The 19429-nt window shown below is 36.1% G+C and overlaps 1 protein-coding gene across 1 annotated transcript in view; it reads left to right on the top strand.

The window, feature by feature from the left end:
* LOC129229877 (uncharacterized) overlaps positions 1-17661 on the top strand; it is a 45972-nt gene extending 28311 nt beyond the window's left edge. Inside the window, exons 2-3 of the mRNA XM_054864255.1 lie at positions 5012-5092; positions 17221-17661. Coding sequence (XP_054720230.1) covers positions 5029-5092; positions 17221-17552 — 396 coding nt within the window. The 5' untranslated portion in view covers positions 5012-5028 and the 3' untranslated portion in view covers positions 17553-17661. The remainder of the gene's footprint in view (positions 1-5011; positions 5093-17220) is intronic.
* The last annotated feature ends 1768 nt before the right edge of the window (positions 17662-19429 follow it).

Raw genomic sequence — 19429 nt, 5'->3', positions numbered from 1 at the left:
AACATTATGGTGCGTTTTTTGTGATTACAGGAAGATTTTTCATTATTTCAACATTTAAAACAAATTTTAAAAAAAAGATAATAATAATAATAAAAGAAAAAAAAGATATTATTTTAGAAAAGGTTTTGTTGAATTTGTTTTCAATTCATTACCTAAATAATTCGCATTTTAGTACTATTGCCCAGACGCTTTATATTTTCGTAGTTAAATTTTGTTCTTGTTTCGCTTATGAGAAAAAAATGGAAGAATAATTAGAGAATTATTCTTTCATTTTTTTCTGATAATCAAAATAATGTATGAGGACGCTCCGCGGAAATGTCATGATAAGGCCCTGCATGTCAATAATGCAGTAGTAAAATTAATACCGAAATCATCACCCGTACTAAATAATACACCGTAAAAAAAAATTCCGAGACGTTCCTGGAAAATAATGGTGCCAAAAAATGCCTAATGCTAATAATGCTAATGTGCCTAATTTCTGCCAAGAACATATTTAGCCAAAAAAAAAAAGAAAAGAAAGCAGGATAGTTTCCCGAAAAAGGTCAGTAACCTTACTGAAATTCGCCTGGTATCTTCCTGAAGAAATCAAAAACCTTCTCGATCAAAGTCTGTCATGTTTCTGGGAAACACAGGAACCTTCAGTGACTACTTGGTTATGTATATGTAGTATATAATAGAGCTTGACACCTTCCTGATTTAACAGGAAAGGGGCCATTCATTAATTACGTAAGTACGATTTTGGCAATTTTTGACCCCCCCTCCCCCCATGTAAGGGTACATAAGATTTTTCACCCCCCCCCCCCCATACTATTCTTACGTAAGATTCCATTTGTTTTCCAAAATAATAAAATAACGAATCCACGAATCTTCTATTACTGGAATCGTTATTAAATTCACTATTATTAAATTAAACCTTATTTTATCAAGAAATATTTACTAAAAAGTTGGACTGAAGACTTTTAGACATTTTTTTTTTTTTGGACATTTTTTTGTATATGATGCGATACTAATGAAAAATAAAACATGCCATACATAGAGCGATTTTTTCATCTCATTTAACACCATTCATTCTTTGTAAAACAAATAAAAACAACTCACCCTAATAAGTTTTTTTTATCTTAAAAAGTCGCAAATGAAATAGAATCCCCGCCAAACCACTTGACCGCGCGATTGCTAATGTAAAATATCGACTTGAAAAATATTACGTATGAATGGGTTTGGACCCCCCCCCCCACTAAGGGTATGTACAGATTTTTCCAACCCTTCCCCTCCCCCCCCCCCCTCGGGACTCTTACGTAATTGATGAATGGCCCCAAAGCTCCTAAAGCAAATATGGCCGAAGCTAATACGAAATTGTGAGCCATTTCTAGACAGAGAGTGCATTTCGTCTTTGATTGTGCTTAGTCAGTCCGAATAGGCCGCAGCTACGCTGAATGAAATAAAGAAGCTGAGTGTATCTAAAAATTTACTCTGGTGGCTAAAAATGTTTTTCATCACAGTGTGAAATCGGCATTCACGGAACTTGTTGCGATTCAAGAGATATTTTCACAAAAACGCATTTTTTTTTAAACAGAAAACTGGTGTGAACAGCTGAAATCCCGGAACGTCACCCGGAAGTTATCAGTGACTTTTTGGATGCTTTTTACAGTGGAAAGCTCACTATCATGCCAAAAATAAAATTCAGTTACGTTGTAGGAAAATAATGGCCAGTTAGTGCGTCTAATTTTTGTCAGTAGCATATATGCCAAAAAACATAAGGTTTAGCCGGCCGCCTGGTCTATTGGTCAGAAGAGTGACTGCGATGGGGAAGTCCCGAGTTCTAATCCCGGCTCTGACATGGATGTACTTTCTCTCTCCTGTCCTTGTTCTTTCTTTGTGTGAATATGTTGTTACGCCGTGAATGGTTTTTCACCCTATAAACGGTTCACTGTGGCATGTGTGTACTGTGGAAGTCGGACTTCGCACCAAATTACGACACTTTTGGGAAAATGAAGCAGTGCACCAAAAAAAAGCCAGCCTAGCTGGCACACAACAACAACAACAACATAATAAGTTCCCTCAAAAAGTCTGTAGTCTTTCTGAAATTAACCTGGAATCTTCCTGAAGAACTCAGAAGTCTTCCCTATAAAAGCCAGTCCCATCATTTCCGGAATAAATCAGGAATCCTGCCAAGGAAACCTAGATATGTTTATGTATAGCAATTGCTTGGCACCTTCGTGACTTACCAGGAAGGCTCCAAGAGCATTTTAGCATATATGACCAAAACTAAGGCCCCTATACGCTTAAGGGGAGCCGACTCTCATCCGACATTTTGGCTCCAAAATTGTCGGGGGACAAAATTAGTATTTGTACTGGTGTCTAAGTTTTAGATGTTGTTGTCTGATTGATGTTTGGCTGTTTTGTTCTGTAAATGAAGAAGATATAATTAACACAAATTAAAAACAAATGAAAAATAAAAACAAGGTCCATTACAGTAAACATTTTCCGATGCACTTTTGTTGAATTTGTGAACGAAGTTACCTTTCTAGATTTATTTTAAGGGACATTTTACTCAACTTATCATCCATTCATGAAATACACCGCCAGCTCAGTCAATAGGGAAGTTTTCGATTTTTCAATTTTATTTTTATATGATAGAGTAACATGTATGAACATCATAGGGGAAAAAATTTTTGCGATACGATAAGTAGTTTTTTTTAAATTAATTTTTAAAAATTAAGCTCTTGTGACGTCAAATGGCATAGGAAGTGACGTCATCCCCTCTTCTGATAGGGGAAAAGCGAAGGTCACGCATTCGACTTCGAAGATGAAACGTAAAAGGCTTTCTCCTCGCATTTAACTCCTCGCGTTTCCGGAACATTAAACCGCTCATCCTCTCGAAAATATTCGAATATCTCATTGGTGTTACTTGAGGAAGATTATTTAGATTGTGCTTTAACGAATCCGGCCTCCATAGTGTGTTCAAAAGGATTATTGAATTTCTAAAAAATAAAAATATCAGCGCGCTCAAAATGTTCCTAGCGAAAACAAGGGATCTTCGGCGGAAGGCTGCCCATTCGCGCCCTGTGACGTAGGCTCGTGACGTTTCAGAAGAGCGCACTTTTGCGCGTGGATTTTTAAAAATTCATTAAAAATCAACCACGGTGTTTTAAAATTCGGCGATGGTGAATTTTTTAGTTTTGAGGGTCAATTAACAATATCCAATAGCCAAAATATGAACATTTAGCTGAGCTGGCGGTGTATTTCATGTATTTCTGCCTTAGCCCTGGCTATAGGACGGTAACTTACTGAAATTATCATCCATTGTTTTACGACACAGCAATCAGCGAATATTATAAGATTTCTATAAATACTAGAAGCAAGATTATATCCAAAGCTGTCTTGGAACCAAAATGTCGGATAAGTCGGCCTGTCCTTTCAAGAGGTTCTAATTAATTTAGCAAAATTTCAAGCTTATTGACCTGTAATTCCAGCATTTCGCCATCATTTGGTGCTCAGCTATTCCGGTAGACCCGAAACAGAACTATAGGCGAAACACTTACTAAGCATATTTTAACTCTAGTAGCTAAAAATATTTTTTAATTTCATGCTCTTAGTAGCAATTTAGGAAACTTTTCGCAAAAATACTCGTTTTTCACAGGAAATGGGTAGAGACTCGTGAAATCCTGCAACGTTGCGAGGAAAAAAATTATGACGTTTCGGAATTTTCTACAGCACAGATTTATTATCTAGTTCTCTCTTAAACATGTGTTTCAAACAAACTGACTGTTTGAATTGGTCACCGTTTTTTTTTACTTAACATTAATATCAAATAATTAAGTTATGAAAAGCTACACATTTTCAATGCATTAAAAAAGCATGAATTTCACTTCAAAAACTGGGGACACATTTAGTAAAAGGGTCTCATCATCATGTCACCGTTGGATTTTTTTTCTGCATGGCTATCTTAAAAACAAAACACACATCCATAAAATTCGTTAAGTCGTAAATCTTATGATTTTTGAAGTATTGAATTGTTCTTTGTTATAGAAAGTAAAAATTAATTTTCTGCTAGGTTTATGCAAAAGGACATGTTTTTCCTAAGCATGAAAATGACGAGCTGAGCTAAATCAAATTAGCTATGTTTTTAAATTCTAATTGATGTAATACATCTGAACAAGGGAAATCCTCGATATTTTTGAATTCATGAGTTGTAAGTCATAAGATTGCTATAATTAATGAATAAATAATCAAATAATGTAAAATCAAATGATATAAAATAATTCAATTAATTTAGAACAATTAATGATTTTTTCAGTAAGTTACCGCCCTATATCCAGGGCTTAAGGCAGAAATACATGAAACACACCACCAGCTCAGTCATTCCATCCGAGGACTGCAGTTTCGTGCTTATTAGTACTCATCAGCCCGGAATAGGAAGTGACTGAGCTGGAGGTGAAAAAATCTTAAGCTACCAGTTTGTTTGGCTATCTTGGATCCCTTAAGATTTTTCCACCTCCAGCTCAGTCACTTCCTATTCTGGGCTGATGAGTGCTAATAAGCACGAAACTGCAGTTTTCGGATGGAATGTCTGAGCTGGTGGTGTATTTTATGAATTAGTGATCTGTTTTTTTTTTTTTTTTTTTTTTTTTTTTTTTTTTTTTAACTGCTTTATCCGTAATTTATTACTTCCTTAAAACCTGCCATTTTAAGGCAAAATTCAATCATTTGGCACTTGTTAATTTCTCCTTTGAGTTTGTTTATGATTAAATTTTCTCTTCTCAAGATGATTGATATAGTTGTGCCATGGAAAGATGGCAGATGAATTGGAAGCGGAAACAGACTTCATTTTGTAAGGGATCAAAGAGAACTCACTAGTAGTGAAGTTTTTACTGTTCGCGCGTTCTCACTGATCCTACCTATTACAAAATGAAGTGTTATGTTTTTGCTCCCAGTTCATCCGTGATCTCCCCATGACACAACTATACCACGTCAAAATACGTTAGCATAAAATGTATGTTTTACTTTTCAGATTACTCCTGTCAAATAATGAAAATTTTTGTATTGATTATTTTGGTGGTGATTTACACTAACGCATGTTGCAAGGAAACTGGTAAGCACTTTTCATAAGATCATTAAGTTTCTTTTTTTATTTATTTATTTATTTATTTATTTATTTGCACAAATACTTCTGTACGCTCAGTATTGAATAAATGGAACATGATTTTAGTGTTGCAAGTTCAGATCATTCCCCTTTCTTTTGCATGAATTGAATTACATTTTGTACATTATGTCCTAGATTGCAATCTTTGAGAGTAACTGGATGTAAAACATTTGGCTTTGTGACTGCTGTTTGTTAGTGAATGGATTACTGATTCCTTTTACCCCAGTGAGTTTCCTCTTATTCCAGAGTGTAGGGTAGGGGGTAAATTGTATGAAACAATTGACTTTATGACTGTTATAGCGAATAGATTAATGATTAATTTATCCCAGTGGGTTTCCTCTTATCCCAGAGAGTAGGGGGGTATGAAGCATTTGACTTTATGACTGTTTGTTAGCGAATGGATGACTGATTCCTTTTACGCAGTGGGTTTACTCTTAACCCAGAGAGTAGGGGTAAATTGAGTATGAAACATTTGACTTTATGACTGTTAGCGATTAGATTAATGATTAATCTTATCCCAGTGGGTTTCCTTTTATCCCAGAGAGTAGGGGGTGTGAAGCATTTGACTTTGTGACTGTTTGTTAGCGAATGGATTATTGATTCCTTTTACCGCAGTTTGTTTCCTCTTATCCCAGAGAGTAGGGGTAAATTGAGTATGAAACATTTGACTTTATGACTGTTAGCGAATAGATTAATGATTAATTTTATCCCAGTGGGTGTCCTTTTATCCCATTTGACTTTATAACTGTTTGTTAGCGAATGGATTACTGATTCCTCTTACCGCAGTGGGTTTCCTCTTAACCCAGAGAGTAGCGGGTAAACTGGGTATGAAACATTTGATTTTATGACTGTTAGCGAATAGATTAATGATTAATTTTATCCCAGTGGGTTTCCTTTTATCCCAGAGAGTAGGGGGGGGGGTATGAAGCATTTGACTTTATGACTGTTTGTTAGCGAATGGATTACTGATTCCTCTTACCGCAGTGGGTTTCCTCTTATCCCAGAGTGTAAGGGGTAGATTGAGTATGAAACATTTGATTTTATGACTGTTAGCGAATAGATTAATGATTAATTTTATCCCAGTGGGTTTCCTTTTATCCCAGAGAGTAGGGGGGGGGGGTTATGAAGCATTTGACTTTATGACTGTTTGTTAGCGAATGGATTACTGATTCCTCTTACCGCAGTGGGTTTCTTTTTATTTCAGAGATTAGCAGGTAAACTGGGCATGAAACATTTGACTTTATGACTGTTAGCTAATAGATTAATGATTAATTTTATCCCAATGGGTTTCCTTTTTCCCCAGAGAGTAGAGGGGTATGAAGCATTTGACTTTATGACTCTTTGTTAGTGAGTGAATTACTGATTCCTCTTACCCCAGGGAGTTTCCCCTTATCCCAGAGAGTTGGGGGTGAATTGGATATGAAACATTTGACTTTATTACTGTTAGCGAATGGATAACTGATTCCTTTTACGCCACTGGGTTTACTCTTATCCCAGGGAGTAGGTGTTAAACGGTTAAAGCGATTTCTTTCCCCATGAGGTTGATGTAGGTAAATAGTTTCAATATGCACAATCAGTTGAAAAGTTCAGAAAGTTCTACAAGAATCAGGAACATGGCTCAATCTGGAACCCATAGGTTGCTTGCAACATGCCGAATAATCCAAATGTAGCCTAAAATCAGTTTCAAGGAAAAAATCATGCAATAAATAAGTAAATAAATAAATACCTAAAATAAAAATAATTTGAGTTTTGACATCTTGAATTCAAATTATGATTTTCGCTATCTCGAGCTGCGAGAAGACCCTACTCGTTGGGTTTCTTGTTTCTGAAATGGTTCCTGTCCCCTGGAATTGACTTTATTCATACTCAACTCTCTCGATTTTATACTACAATCCCCTTGAAGTAAAAAGCAGCACCCAGCACACCAGTGGCGGCGATTCGGGGGGAGGGCCCCTACTTTTTATGGTTATTTTTGTTTTGTTTATTTATTTATTTATTTATTTATTTCAATTTAGGAATCAAAACTAGAAATTATCAAAAAAAAAAAAAAAAAAAAGCAGAAACTCAAAAGTTTCAGAACATAATTATTTGTTTTACATTGTATATCTGTTTATGAAAAACTAGCAAAAATACCCGGCGTTGCCTGGGTCAGTAATAATTGTGAGAAACAATCGCTAATTTCTTTCGTTTTCTGTTTTAACTGAAAGAACTCAAAACACACCACTTTGACGTGATTAAAAATCGAACTTCTTCCTTACCCATAAAAGTGAAACAGCAATAAGTATAAAGAAGGAACGAGCATTCATTTAGAAACGAAAGCACGAATTGAAGCATATAAAAATTTGAAGAATTTCCAAAACATGAACTAACAAAAACAAAGATCACTAAAAAAACCGTCCGCTTTATTTAATTAAATAGTGCACACACACACAAAAAGAAGAAGGAAAAAAAAGCCCTCTACTCAGTTTCCCTAAGTGTGCAAAAAGTAGTTTCCAAATGTTTAAATGACCTGAAACTCATGTTTGCTCCGAAGAAGCCTTGATTCAAAATTTTCATTATGATTACTTTTAATATTGCTGTTGTAAGGCAACGAATTTTCTTTAACAATGAGTTTTATATTTAATCATATTTAATGGGGAAATTACATGACATTACTGTTGTTATATTATGACATTACTGTTGTTGTTTTGTCTGATAATGCTGTTTTCCATCATAACGTTTTTAAACTAAGTTTTCTAGGAATAAATTATAGCCTAAGGTGCTCCCTGATAATGTAGCTATCCATGGTGAAAAAATGATTAAAATCGGTCCAGTAGTTTTGAAGATTACCTCGGACATACATACATACAGAAGAAGACATTTATGTTTAAAGATTATTTATCACAAGCAGTAATTTTTAGTTGATGTATTCATTGTTTAGATATTAGTAAATCAATTGTTCAACTTAAACAAGCCATACTTGTTCAATGAAATTACTACCAAGTGTTTGTGACATCTGAAAATATTTTGGGGTAAATAATTTAAGTCTAATTCATGTCTAAGTGTTTCTTCGGGGAAAGTTATCATGTATCCTTCTTAATTAAATAACCGAAGATAGCCTGACGTAGCGTTTTTAAAATGTCAACTTTGGAGAGAGTCCCTAAAGCTCTTGCCCTAAAAAACAGCTAAACATTTCTTTTAAGAGCTCAGCTGCTAAAATGTTTTGCCCCCGCACTTGAAAGCAAGTCCAAGTCGCCTTACTGATGCTAAAAGGATATCAGTAAGTAATGAAGCAGATGTTTTAATAGCCGGAAAATCTATTGTTGTGATCACTAAATTCTTGACAGTAATTGTTTTGTTCTGTCAATATCAGAGTGCCAAAATGCATTATTAAATCTTAGAATTTGGTATCAAAATCTTTGGCGTCAATCAGGGGTTCATCGAACTTAAATTTTTAGGAGGATGGAAATTCTCAATTTGCCGAATGGAACTCAAAATTTCACCGAATGATGATAACTTTGCCGAATAGAGCTCTAAGTTTTGCTGACTGATGATAATTTTCCCGAATCGTCAGACGAAATTTGACGAATGAAGAAATGTTTAGGAGTTCACAGTGACCTCCCGTAACCTTTCATCGGGTCGCCATTGGCGACAACAGAGAAAACTGTCAAGGATCCAGTTATAGAAGTCTAGAATGTATTAATAATTTAAAGACTTTAATATTTCAAGTATTTTTTCAAATATTTTTTTACACGTTCACTTTACTTATACAGCACTTTGACTTATATAGCACTGAAAAATTAGAGAAATATCCAATGAAAAAATTTACAAAAGTCGCTGAACTTTCCATTGCTTCCGTTAAACAAATCTGTGTCGTTTATTAAGGTATCTTCATGGGCTGCTGTGACTCCATTGATTTCTAAATTGCATTCAACAAAAAATTCAAGCTCCTTCTTTGGTTCCCTGGAAACGATTTGTTTTTCATTTTGTCGAAATTCGCGTAAAGGTTTTTATGATTTCTTCCTTCGAACTCAATTTACAAACTAAGTATTTCTTTTACCTGTGACTCAACCAGCTAGTTGACAAGAGAAACGCATACAGGTACGCTCTTCTATTGTCCTCTTTGAGAGCATTGTTTAACTTCAACACGTAAGAAATAAAGAAGGATTCGGAATAGTACTTCATTGAAGAGAATGAATGGAAGTGGTGTGTGTGGATATAGTATGTGTTGGGTATACACGCCACATCCCTTGACACTTCATTTCTCTATTCAGCAAATTACCGCCCATTAGCCAGGGCTAAAGCAGAAATACGTGAAATACACCAGCAGCTCCGTCATTTCCAGCCCAGGACTGCAGTTTCGTGCTTATAAGGCCTATTCATCCCGGCATAGGAAAGTGACTGAGCTGGAGATGGAAAACTTCTTAAGGAAGCCAAGAGTGCGAAACAAACTATTAGCTAATACAGAATTAGCAGACCAGACGAGTGACCGAAGCAATGGTTCGGTTCAACTCGAAGATTGAACGCGAGGCAAGGTATATTCAGTAAATTACCGCCCATTAGCCAGGGCTAAAGCAGAAATACGTGAAATACACCGCCAGCTCAGTCATTTCCAGCCGAGGACTGCAATGGGGTCTGCTAATTCTGGGTCTGTCTGGTCTGCTAATTCTATATTAGCTACCAGTTTGTTTCGCACTCTTGGCTTCCTTAAGAGGTTTTCCATCTCCAGTTTAGTCACTTTCCTATGCCGGGCTGATGAGTGCTAGTAAGCACGAAACTGCACTCGACGTTAAATCCCGGTTATCACAAATTTGCCATTTCAACTGCGCTTGCGCGCGGACTTTGCTGATATCGAAACTCTTGCTCAAACTAATGAAAAACATTTAAATTTGTTAATATGAGATAAGAACAGGTAAAAATTAGAAATTACAAAGCGTTCTTTGATTTAGTTTTTACGCCTCGGTAAAGATTGAGTTTTGCGTCTTAATTATTAATGGATTCGGAGTCTGATTTTTCTATCAAAGGCCGTTTTCAGGGCCAAATTTTTAACCTAAGAAGAGCGTACTCGGTCTGCAGCATCACTTCCAATACAAAGTCGAACCGTCAACTTAAATACAAATGTATAATACTATTCTGTTTACGCCTAACGTAAAATATCCGCAAAAGACGGATATTTGTAATATTCCGATCATTTTTGAAGTACATTACGTGTTTTACGTTTACGTTAAATAAATATTTCCAAACCAATAAATATTGAAGGGTAATTTTTCTCTTTTCTTTATAAAGATTATCAGTTATTCATATCCATAGTTTCATATAATGTTTCCCGAAATTGCTGTGAAAACACTCTAATCGCATTCATTAATTTGTTGGGACTCTAGCACAGCTTAAATATAAACAAGCAACACGAAATCTTAAAACAGAAAGTCCAAAAAGCGAAGTCCGTGCGCAAGCGCAGTTGAAATGGCAAATTTGTGATAACCGGGATTTAACGTCGAGTCGAAACTGCAGTCCTCGGCTGGAAATGACTGAGCTGGCGGGGTATTTCACCGTACTTTATCTCTCTCCTTAGTAATATCATCTCATCTCGAAGCTTTGATTGAACAGTCTACACGATAAAACGATTCAGAAACTTTCCTGGAAAATAATAGGCAACTGATGTATGCCCAAATTCTGCCAGGAACATATCTTGGAAAAACCAGGAACGTTTTCCGCTAAAAGTCAGTAACCTTTCTGAAATTAACCTTGAAACTTTTAGAAGAATTGCGAAAGCTCCCCTTTTAAAGCCAGTCTTGTCTCTAGAACCTACTTAGTGTAATTGATTAGAACCTTCCTGATTTACCAAGAAAGCGCCATTAAAATTAGAGCGCCCACGGACACAGCTATGCAAGAAAGAACCAAGCATATCTCTTGGCTGCAATTCCTGCCTTGCAAAGCTGTAGCTATCTATTGACATTTTTTGTTCTCACTGGGAGCTTATCTAATCTGGACAGACCGGAACCGAGCTTTGGCCGATTAAGTTAATAAACACGCTCATTCAATCTTTAAACTGGTTGCTAAAAATATTTTCCTCAACAGTGAAAAGCGATTCAGGAAACTTTTTTGCGAAGATACTTGTTTTTACTGGGAAATAGGTGAAAACCTGTGAAACCCTGAGACGTTCCACGGAAATAACCAGTAACGTTTAGGAATTTTTTTTACAGTGTATATCAGATTACATTCCAGTTTAAAAAACATTATATGAGTGGCGTTGTATGGGTAGTCAACCCGTTCAGTAAGCAAGCCGTAACAAAAGCTGAGCTAAGATCCTGTCATCATGATCAACTGATAGAGATTTCTAGTGATCAGTCAGCTAAAGTAACTTTTAACGCAGCTTATAACAACAAATTTTGGATAGGTATTAAAAAGGAAAACCCAGAACTGTCCGCAACAGCATTAAAAACTTTGATGTCATTTTCTATGTCTTGTAACTGTGAACAAGGATTCTCCATGACCATGAATTTGAAAACAAAATCAAGAAATCGTTTGACACTGGAAAATATTGTTTTTCGTGTTACAAAGTTCTTTACAGACATTAAAAAATTGGTTGATTCCAAACAAGATAATGTATCCCACTAACTAGTAGAACACAAAAACCAACTTGTATGTGTATTGAAAGCTTTATGTGTATCCTTTTTAAAAAAAATAAAAACACAGCACTAAATTAATTTTCTTTAAATTGTTCTTCCACATCACGCAACCCCCCTGGGGGTCGTGACTTACCGTTTGAGAATTCCTTCCTTAGAGTATTGAGAGGTCGTGTAAATGATCTAAAGTATTTCTTTGGTATTACCTTGCGTTGACTTCATGGCGGTATTGCGGTATTATAACCCAACAGAATAACAAAACCAAACTCATTGAAAAATTTAGAAGTTAAAGCAATCGTCATTAAATAAATTTAAAAAAATTCTTCTTTTTGTTATCTTTTTCCTTGAATGCTTTTTATGAACGGGGGGGGGGGGGCAGCTGCTCTCCGTTGCCCTCCTTTGCACTCCCGTGCTGCGAGGGAATGACTATAGCAGAGTTCTACACTGTTATAACCAGAGGTTCCAGACGAGTGAATATATTCCCCCTAAGGTGAAAGCATGGTGACCAAGGGTGCCATACTGGCCAGGAAGTAAAGCAGAGGTGCGAAAGTAGCAGACAGTCGTAGACAGGGGTGCCAAAACAGCAAGCAATCGCTAAATGACTTGCTGGCGCATGCGCTTCCGGCATACATTCACCATTCAACCACTTCAATATGGCGGACGAATGATAGGTTGCACTACGCGTGGCTTCTACGTCTTTCACATTGAATGAAGTACACTATTGGATTAAATCTCAACTTTTGTAGGATAATTCTTTAAAATAACAAGTAAGTACAGCTTTTGATCACTTTGTAGCTCTTAGGGCTTTCAAACATAGTTAAAAGTACGTTTAATGCTTTTCAGTTACCGTTAGTCCGTTACGATACCGTAGTACCGTTAGTTGTTTATTTTCAGGTTACTTTTACTGTCGTGAAAATTCCATCATTCAAAACGCTACTAAATGTATCTATCATTATTTTCTTGAGCACTCGATAAGCAACATTTAACCACCGAAATAGTAACCACAATGATATTTTCAATAATCATCAAGTGAGAACCTAAATAAAAATGATTCTTGTGCTTTGTGTAGCGAGCGCAAAAAATAAAAAAGAAATCTCTCTCCGTCTATCTTTTTCTTTTGCTTTTTCGTTCAAGTGTTTGAATCATTTCCTGTTAGCGGTTATTCGATAGTGTTAGGAATTTCTTTAAATTTTTAACTGTCGAAAAATTTTATGCGCATTTTATTTTATTGTTATTTTGATTGAAATTTTGAACGTTTGAGAAACGATTTTGTTTTTCCGTAACTTTAATATCCCAGAATATTTTTGGCTGTTCTTGTAAATAATTCATAAGTACATCTACACTTTACTTTCGGTGCGGTTATTTCTCACAAATGATCATTAACTTAACTATGATTATTCAAATAATTACTCGTCTTTAACTTTAAATATATTTGTGACAACTCTTTGATACCAAATAAAGTCTGTAGATATTTATTGTTTTATTCATTTTTAATATTACTTTGTAAAAAAAAAAAAAAAAAAAAACTCATCAGTACGCAGAATTTTTTTACAAGTTTTTTACCGCCCCGAGAGTTATTATAATTATTATTATTTATTTTATTTATTTTTAAGAAAAGTATAAAAATTTCACAGGTTCGCAATGTTTTTCATTTGTTTTTACCGACCCGTGGGTCAAAAGAGGTTGAGAAACACTGATGTAGAGAACGATCAGATGAATTAAAGCAATGAGCACTTCTTAACTATGTTGAAAACTCTGAAATATGGTCAAATGCTGTAATTACAAGTTTTAATCATTTCCAGTACTGAATTCATGCAATGTGAAAAGTGTGCAAAACGTAGACTATCATGAATCAAAACAAAACTATTAAAAAAAGAAAAATACACAACTGTATTCAAAAACGCACACAATACGGGGGAGGGGGGGGGGGGAGAGGATCTACAGTAAGGGTGCCATTTCTCTCTCCGAAGGTTCATTTTTTTCACCCCGGCTGCCTATTTTTTAAAAGGTGCCTGTTTTTCACCCTAGTTAGAGGTGCAATTTCGGCTCCGTATTAGGTGCCGCTGGTGAACAAGCGTTTCACCCCTGAAAGGTGCCGAATGCAACCTGTAGTTTTAACAGTGTATCACTCAAACCCGTTTTTCGCAATGGTTCTAACGTTTAATTATATTTTCACTTTCTCATGCTCGAAATCGTGAGCAACTGTTCCTCAAACATAAAAACTTTTTTTTTCTTCTTCTTCTTCTTTTTTCAATTTGCGCGAAGTTTCGGAAAAAAAGAAGTTGTCCAAAAACAGTCACTAGCTTTCTGTGCTGGGTGGTCTCAAAAGCCGCCTAATCTTTTATTTTCTCTTTTTTTGTCTTTACTGATATCGTGATATCAGATCCTGAGTCTTGGTTTTGATCAATCGAAAATTTCTATTATTTCTGTGTCTATTGTTTTTCGTCACTTGTAAAAAAAAATGCTCATTTTCGAAAATTTGCGAATAGTAGACGAAAATGATCCAAAAATGATGATGAAAAAAAAAATCATTCTCTGTTTTTCGAGTTTTCATTTTTTAACCTTTCCTGTTTCTATGCCTTCAAGTAAAAGAAGTTTCAGTAAATTATTAAGTTTTTGAAAATTACTTGAGAAATACGTAATATGCCACAAGAAAGGCTTCAGATTTGGCCATCATCTCTATTGAATACGAAATTTCAGTGAAAAAAAGAAATTCATTTCACTGAAATTATTGACAAATTTGTTTTTTTCTGAATGTTGTGACTGGATACTGTTTTCCCGTAAAAAGGATTGTGTAAAGTCGAGAAGGCCGTTTATAAATACTAGTTCGATTCCGAGGCACGTGGACGCCTGCATTATATAAGCATAGAAAAATAAAATCAAAGGACGGACGACATTCGATTGGTTTATCCCCAGCCTCGTTTCCATTTTAAAGTCCCCCCCCCCCTATAATATCTGTACCTGAGTGCCATTAGGACGTAAGTCCAAAAATTGCGATTTTCTGTTTATTAGTACATTGTATGTAGAAACTTATCCCGCATTGACCCATGTGAACGTAATTCTTTAACCAAAAAATCCTTTTTAAATTTTTAGCAGGGATAAAAGAGCGCGCGTCCCATCCTTTGCATGCGCCAGAAAATAGATTTTCCTCTCTACTGTAAAATTATCATAATGTGACTTACGTTCCACTGGCTCTAAGGTACAGATGTATTAAAAGGTATGATTGAAACTGAAAAACAGACGGGCGGGGGGGGGGGGGAGGGTTCGTATCGGCGAAATCGGGGAGACTCCACTCAACGGTCAAGTGAAAACAATAAGCAATTCGAAACTGCTTAGGAAAAAAAAACGTTTTGCGCGATAGTTATTTTTCGCAATAGGTATATTCTCAGATATTACAATACGATCAAAACAATGGGGTCGTTTCCAAAATTTTACAAGTATTTTTTTCTGAAAGAGCATGCTTAAAAACATAGGATCTGACCATTCTTTAAATAATTTGTTAAAGTTTAATATTTTTAAAAAATTACTTAAATCGGTGCGCTTTCATTGTTTATGCTTCTGTCGTGTGACATCACAAATGATGAATACCATTCAGTGTTGCCATTCAAAGAATAAAATATTTAATTCGCATCTTTACTCATGTGTATTGGCAACGATATGGTTGATAGCAAGCGTAGAGCGTAATATTTAATTCGCTTCTTGATTATCATAACATGGAACCGTGGTAGAAAGATGTGCCAAATTGCATCATTTGTGACTGACGTTACGTTTGACTGAAGGAAACAATCCCATTATTTGCAATATTAACTAGTTAACTTATTAGTTTTTGGTACCTAAATTAATAATGTCAACTTAAAGTTCGAAATTTTTTCTTCTAAATTATAAAGTTTGAATGATGTATCACAATTGGTTACATCGTTTTTAAGCCCTCACGCACCAGTTATGTAAACTAAATTTGCGAGTTTTGTGATAAGAAGCATTAAATTTTGATTTTAAATCGATAGCTAGTACGTTTCCCACAAATTTTGAGTCATGTCACTTTTTTTTTTTTTTTTTTGCAGGGGTGCGATATTATGTCGCTAGTGGGGCTAGTGCATTATAGCCTAGCGACGTGTTCCAGCTCGAACACTATCATGATTTTTCAGATATTTTTGTGTACCTCTTGAGTGTATGCAGATAGCAATTTCTTTTGATAAGACTTTAAAAAGCTAAGATGTAAACCTGTGTTTTAATTATCTGTTCACGAGTTTGCACTGAGTTATAAAATTAACTTGAGTACTATCTGGATCGTCCATTGTACCCTGCTTTAGCTGTTTAACAACTCGAGAAGTCGAGAAGATGCTTTACTTTCTACGAAGTTATTTCTTTTTGTTTTCGTTTCATTTTACGCATTAATGCTTGAATAAGCTAGAAATCTAATCAAATCAAATTTCCTTAGTGCTAAAATAATTACTTCGAAATGAGCGTAGGAAAGTTATAAAATACCTTTGCTAAATTACATAAAATATCTTATTTGAGTTATTGAAATACCATGCCTTGCATTTACTGGTTTGAGCAACCAAGTGAGCATTCAAATTGTCTGATTTGATTAATTGAAAGGCAATATCCTGCATTTATCGGTTTGAGTAACCAAATTCTGCTTGAATCGGAAGCAGAAGAACAAGGGAACAAAGTTGTTAATCCCTATTCTAGCTTTGTTTCTTACGCCCGTATCCACCAGCAGACTATTCGACTCTCGGCTAGACACCATAGATGTAGTATTAACTAGATATGCAACGAGAAACCGGTTCCATGGGCAAATGAGCCCACTCAGTTTTTCAAAACAAACATCTGTAAATTTCAATCGACGAGCACCCGACATCTTTCTTTAACGTGACATAAACAGCCTTTTCCCATTTACTTTCGTGGTTCCCCAATCCTCCCCTATTCAGTGGCGGCCAGTGTCTGCCACTACGGAGTTGTGTATTTAGTCATACTACATCTATGACACACTTTTAAAACAGCAGGTGGCATGCGGCACTTTTCAGGATGAAACGTGGTAGCACCAGCAGCACCTCGTTCTTAGTGTCCATTGGCTCCTTATGGCACCCTTAAAGACGCCAGTTGGTTCTGTATGGCACTCTTAAAGATGTCTATTAGTTCTGCATGGCACCTCTAAGGGTGCTATTTGACTTCCTCAGCAACCTTAAGAGGTTGATAGGTGGCAAAATGCACCCTTAAGGCGATCTCTCTGGTGCTACAACGTTTCACCCTAAATGTTGACCTATGCAACCAGGCAGTTTTAACAGTGCAGACACCTGAACCGCAGATCAAAGCATTCTTAATGGTTGAAGAAGACTTCTACCAGTAGTTCGGTTGTCTGACCGAGGCTCGAATCCTCTGCTGAATGTGGGAGTTAGAGCTATTTCTAGCGCCCTTAACGCTTTCTGGTTCTATTTCTAACTATGATTTTTTTTTCTTGTCTTGCTTTAGAGTTCGATGGCTACTCGCAGGATGAAGTCAACAGCAACAACCTCACGGCAGAAGAGAGCATGTTTGCTTATTTCATGCAACCTCAGAAATTCACGGTCGGAACTCTTCTGGGCCTGCTTGTGGCGTCCTTGGTGGTTGTCATTGGATCATTCCTCGTCATGTGGCGGCTCTGCTGCGATGTTGAGATGGTCGTGACGCGAGAGGTTATGGAACCTCTACAAAGTATTTCGCAAAAAGTAGCCAACAATCCGAGGGCAGAAGGTGGAAGATCTGCTTCTGGGGAGTTACTGCTGTCTCAAAGTAGTTCCTCGAGTGTTCTGGAAATTGAATGAGTGAAGCATGTTTTGAAGATCCGTTTTTGGAGAATTATTGCTGTCTCAAAGAAGTTCCTCTAGTGTTCTGGAAATTGAATGACTGAAGAAGTTTTGAGGATCCGTTTCTGGGGAGTTATTGCGGTTTCAAAACTGTCCCTTCAGTTCCCTGGAAATTGAATGGCTGAAGTATGTTTTAGCAAACTGTTTTCCCGGAGAAATTTTGCTGTCTCAAAGTTGTTTGTCTAGTGTTCTGGAAATTGAATGACTGAAGTAAGTTTTGACGATTCGTTACTGGGGAATTATTGCTGTCTGAGCGATATTCCTTTAGTACTCAGGAAATAGAATGGCTGAAATATGTTCCCGGAACATTATTGATGTCTGACAGTTGTTCTACCAAGTTTCTGGAAATTAAATTACATGAATCTGTTAAGGAGATCTGTTTCTGGGGAGTTGTAGCTGTCTCAAATCTGTTCATTCAGTGTTCTGAGAATCAATGATTGAAGTCAGTTTTGATGATCTGTTCCTGGAAGTTCTTGAAAGTCGTTCGTCTAATATTCTTTGTGCTGATTAACTGAACTCGGCTTGAATAGAAAATAGTTGAAACCGTCTCTTACCTAATTATCTGTTTAAAATTGCATGAAAGGCAACATTTCATGGAAAAGGGAAACTGCAAATTTTTATTATTATATTTCTCCTAGAACAAGTAAGCGTTGCGTATCCCATACGAATATCTAAAGTTCTCATATAGCTCACAGTCTGATTTCATTCAGCATTCCAAAAGATTTGCGTCTTGGACCAATCAATCTGTAGGGCACCACATTGTCCGCAGACCATATGTCACATTCATACGTTTGGAACGCAAAATTCCCAATTTATCATTTGAAACATTATATACTGTACAAAAAAATAATTTAAAAAAAGCAAATAATAATAATTAAAGAAACAAGTGTTTTTTGTTGGGGGGGGGGACGAAAATAAAATAATCATGCCCGTGACTTCAGTACTGCTACAGAAATCAACATTTGATTGATATCTGAGCAGATGCAAAGAATTTTCAAGAGTCTGCCGCATTTTAAAAGCAAAATCATTAACCTCAACTTCAAAACACATAAAAAGAGAAATTTGTATGTTCAACGAGAAAAATATTTCATAGAATTCTTGTTTCACACTGTATGAATCAGCTTCTAGTTTTCAAACACAATGAAAAAGGAATGATTTTTCTGACCTAAAATTTGCAAATATATTCTCTAATAGCCAAAATGAAAATTATTTTGTTCTAAACTGCCGTATTTTACAATGGCATTAACTTAGTTTTGGTTCTTTCGTGGCCGAGCGGTGGAAAGCGCTTGCTCTGACAGGAGCCTGAGCGCAGTAAAAGAAGAAATGGGTTTGATTCCCATTAGTTGTGTGAGAGTTATTTCCTTATATTTGTGATGTTACTCTTTCCTGTGTATTTGTCGCCTTCTTCTGATGTAAGTGAAGTTGTTGAGCTTCTTGTGTACTAGGATAGTAGTAAGTTCGTTTTAGAACATGAGACTGTATTGCATTTGTTAAGGGAGGTTTTGCACTTGGAAATTACTACATAATTTCAGTCAACTTATCTGAATGAGATCAATTGCATGTTCGATCCTATTTAAATACCTTAACTGGTAGCTTTCAATTCTGTGTTTGTTCACTTGAACTTTTTTCTTGAGTTTTTCCTAACTTAACACATTAGAGATCATAAGCGTGAGATATCAATAGCAAACTAGTATCACTAACAATAGCTACCACTACAGGCGATCACGCGCGCTAGTTAAATCGTTCGTTCATAGACGGTGCCACTAATATTAGTTGTTTGAAGCGGAGTTGCTAGTTGCGCCATCTATGAACTAAACAACTAACTAGAGCGGAAG

The sequence above is a fragment of the Uloborus diversus genome, chromosome 9 (assembly GCF_026930045.1).
Source record: "Uloborus diversus isolate 005 chromosome 9, Udiv.v.3.1, whole genome shotgun sequence".
NCBI lineage: Eukaryota > Metazoa > Arthropoda > Arachnida > Araneae > Uloboridae > Uloborus > Uloborus diversus.
The sequence above is the reverse complement of the archived record's forward strand: the minus strand, read 5'-3'. Positions and strand labels throughout refer to the sequence as shown.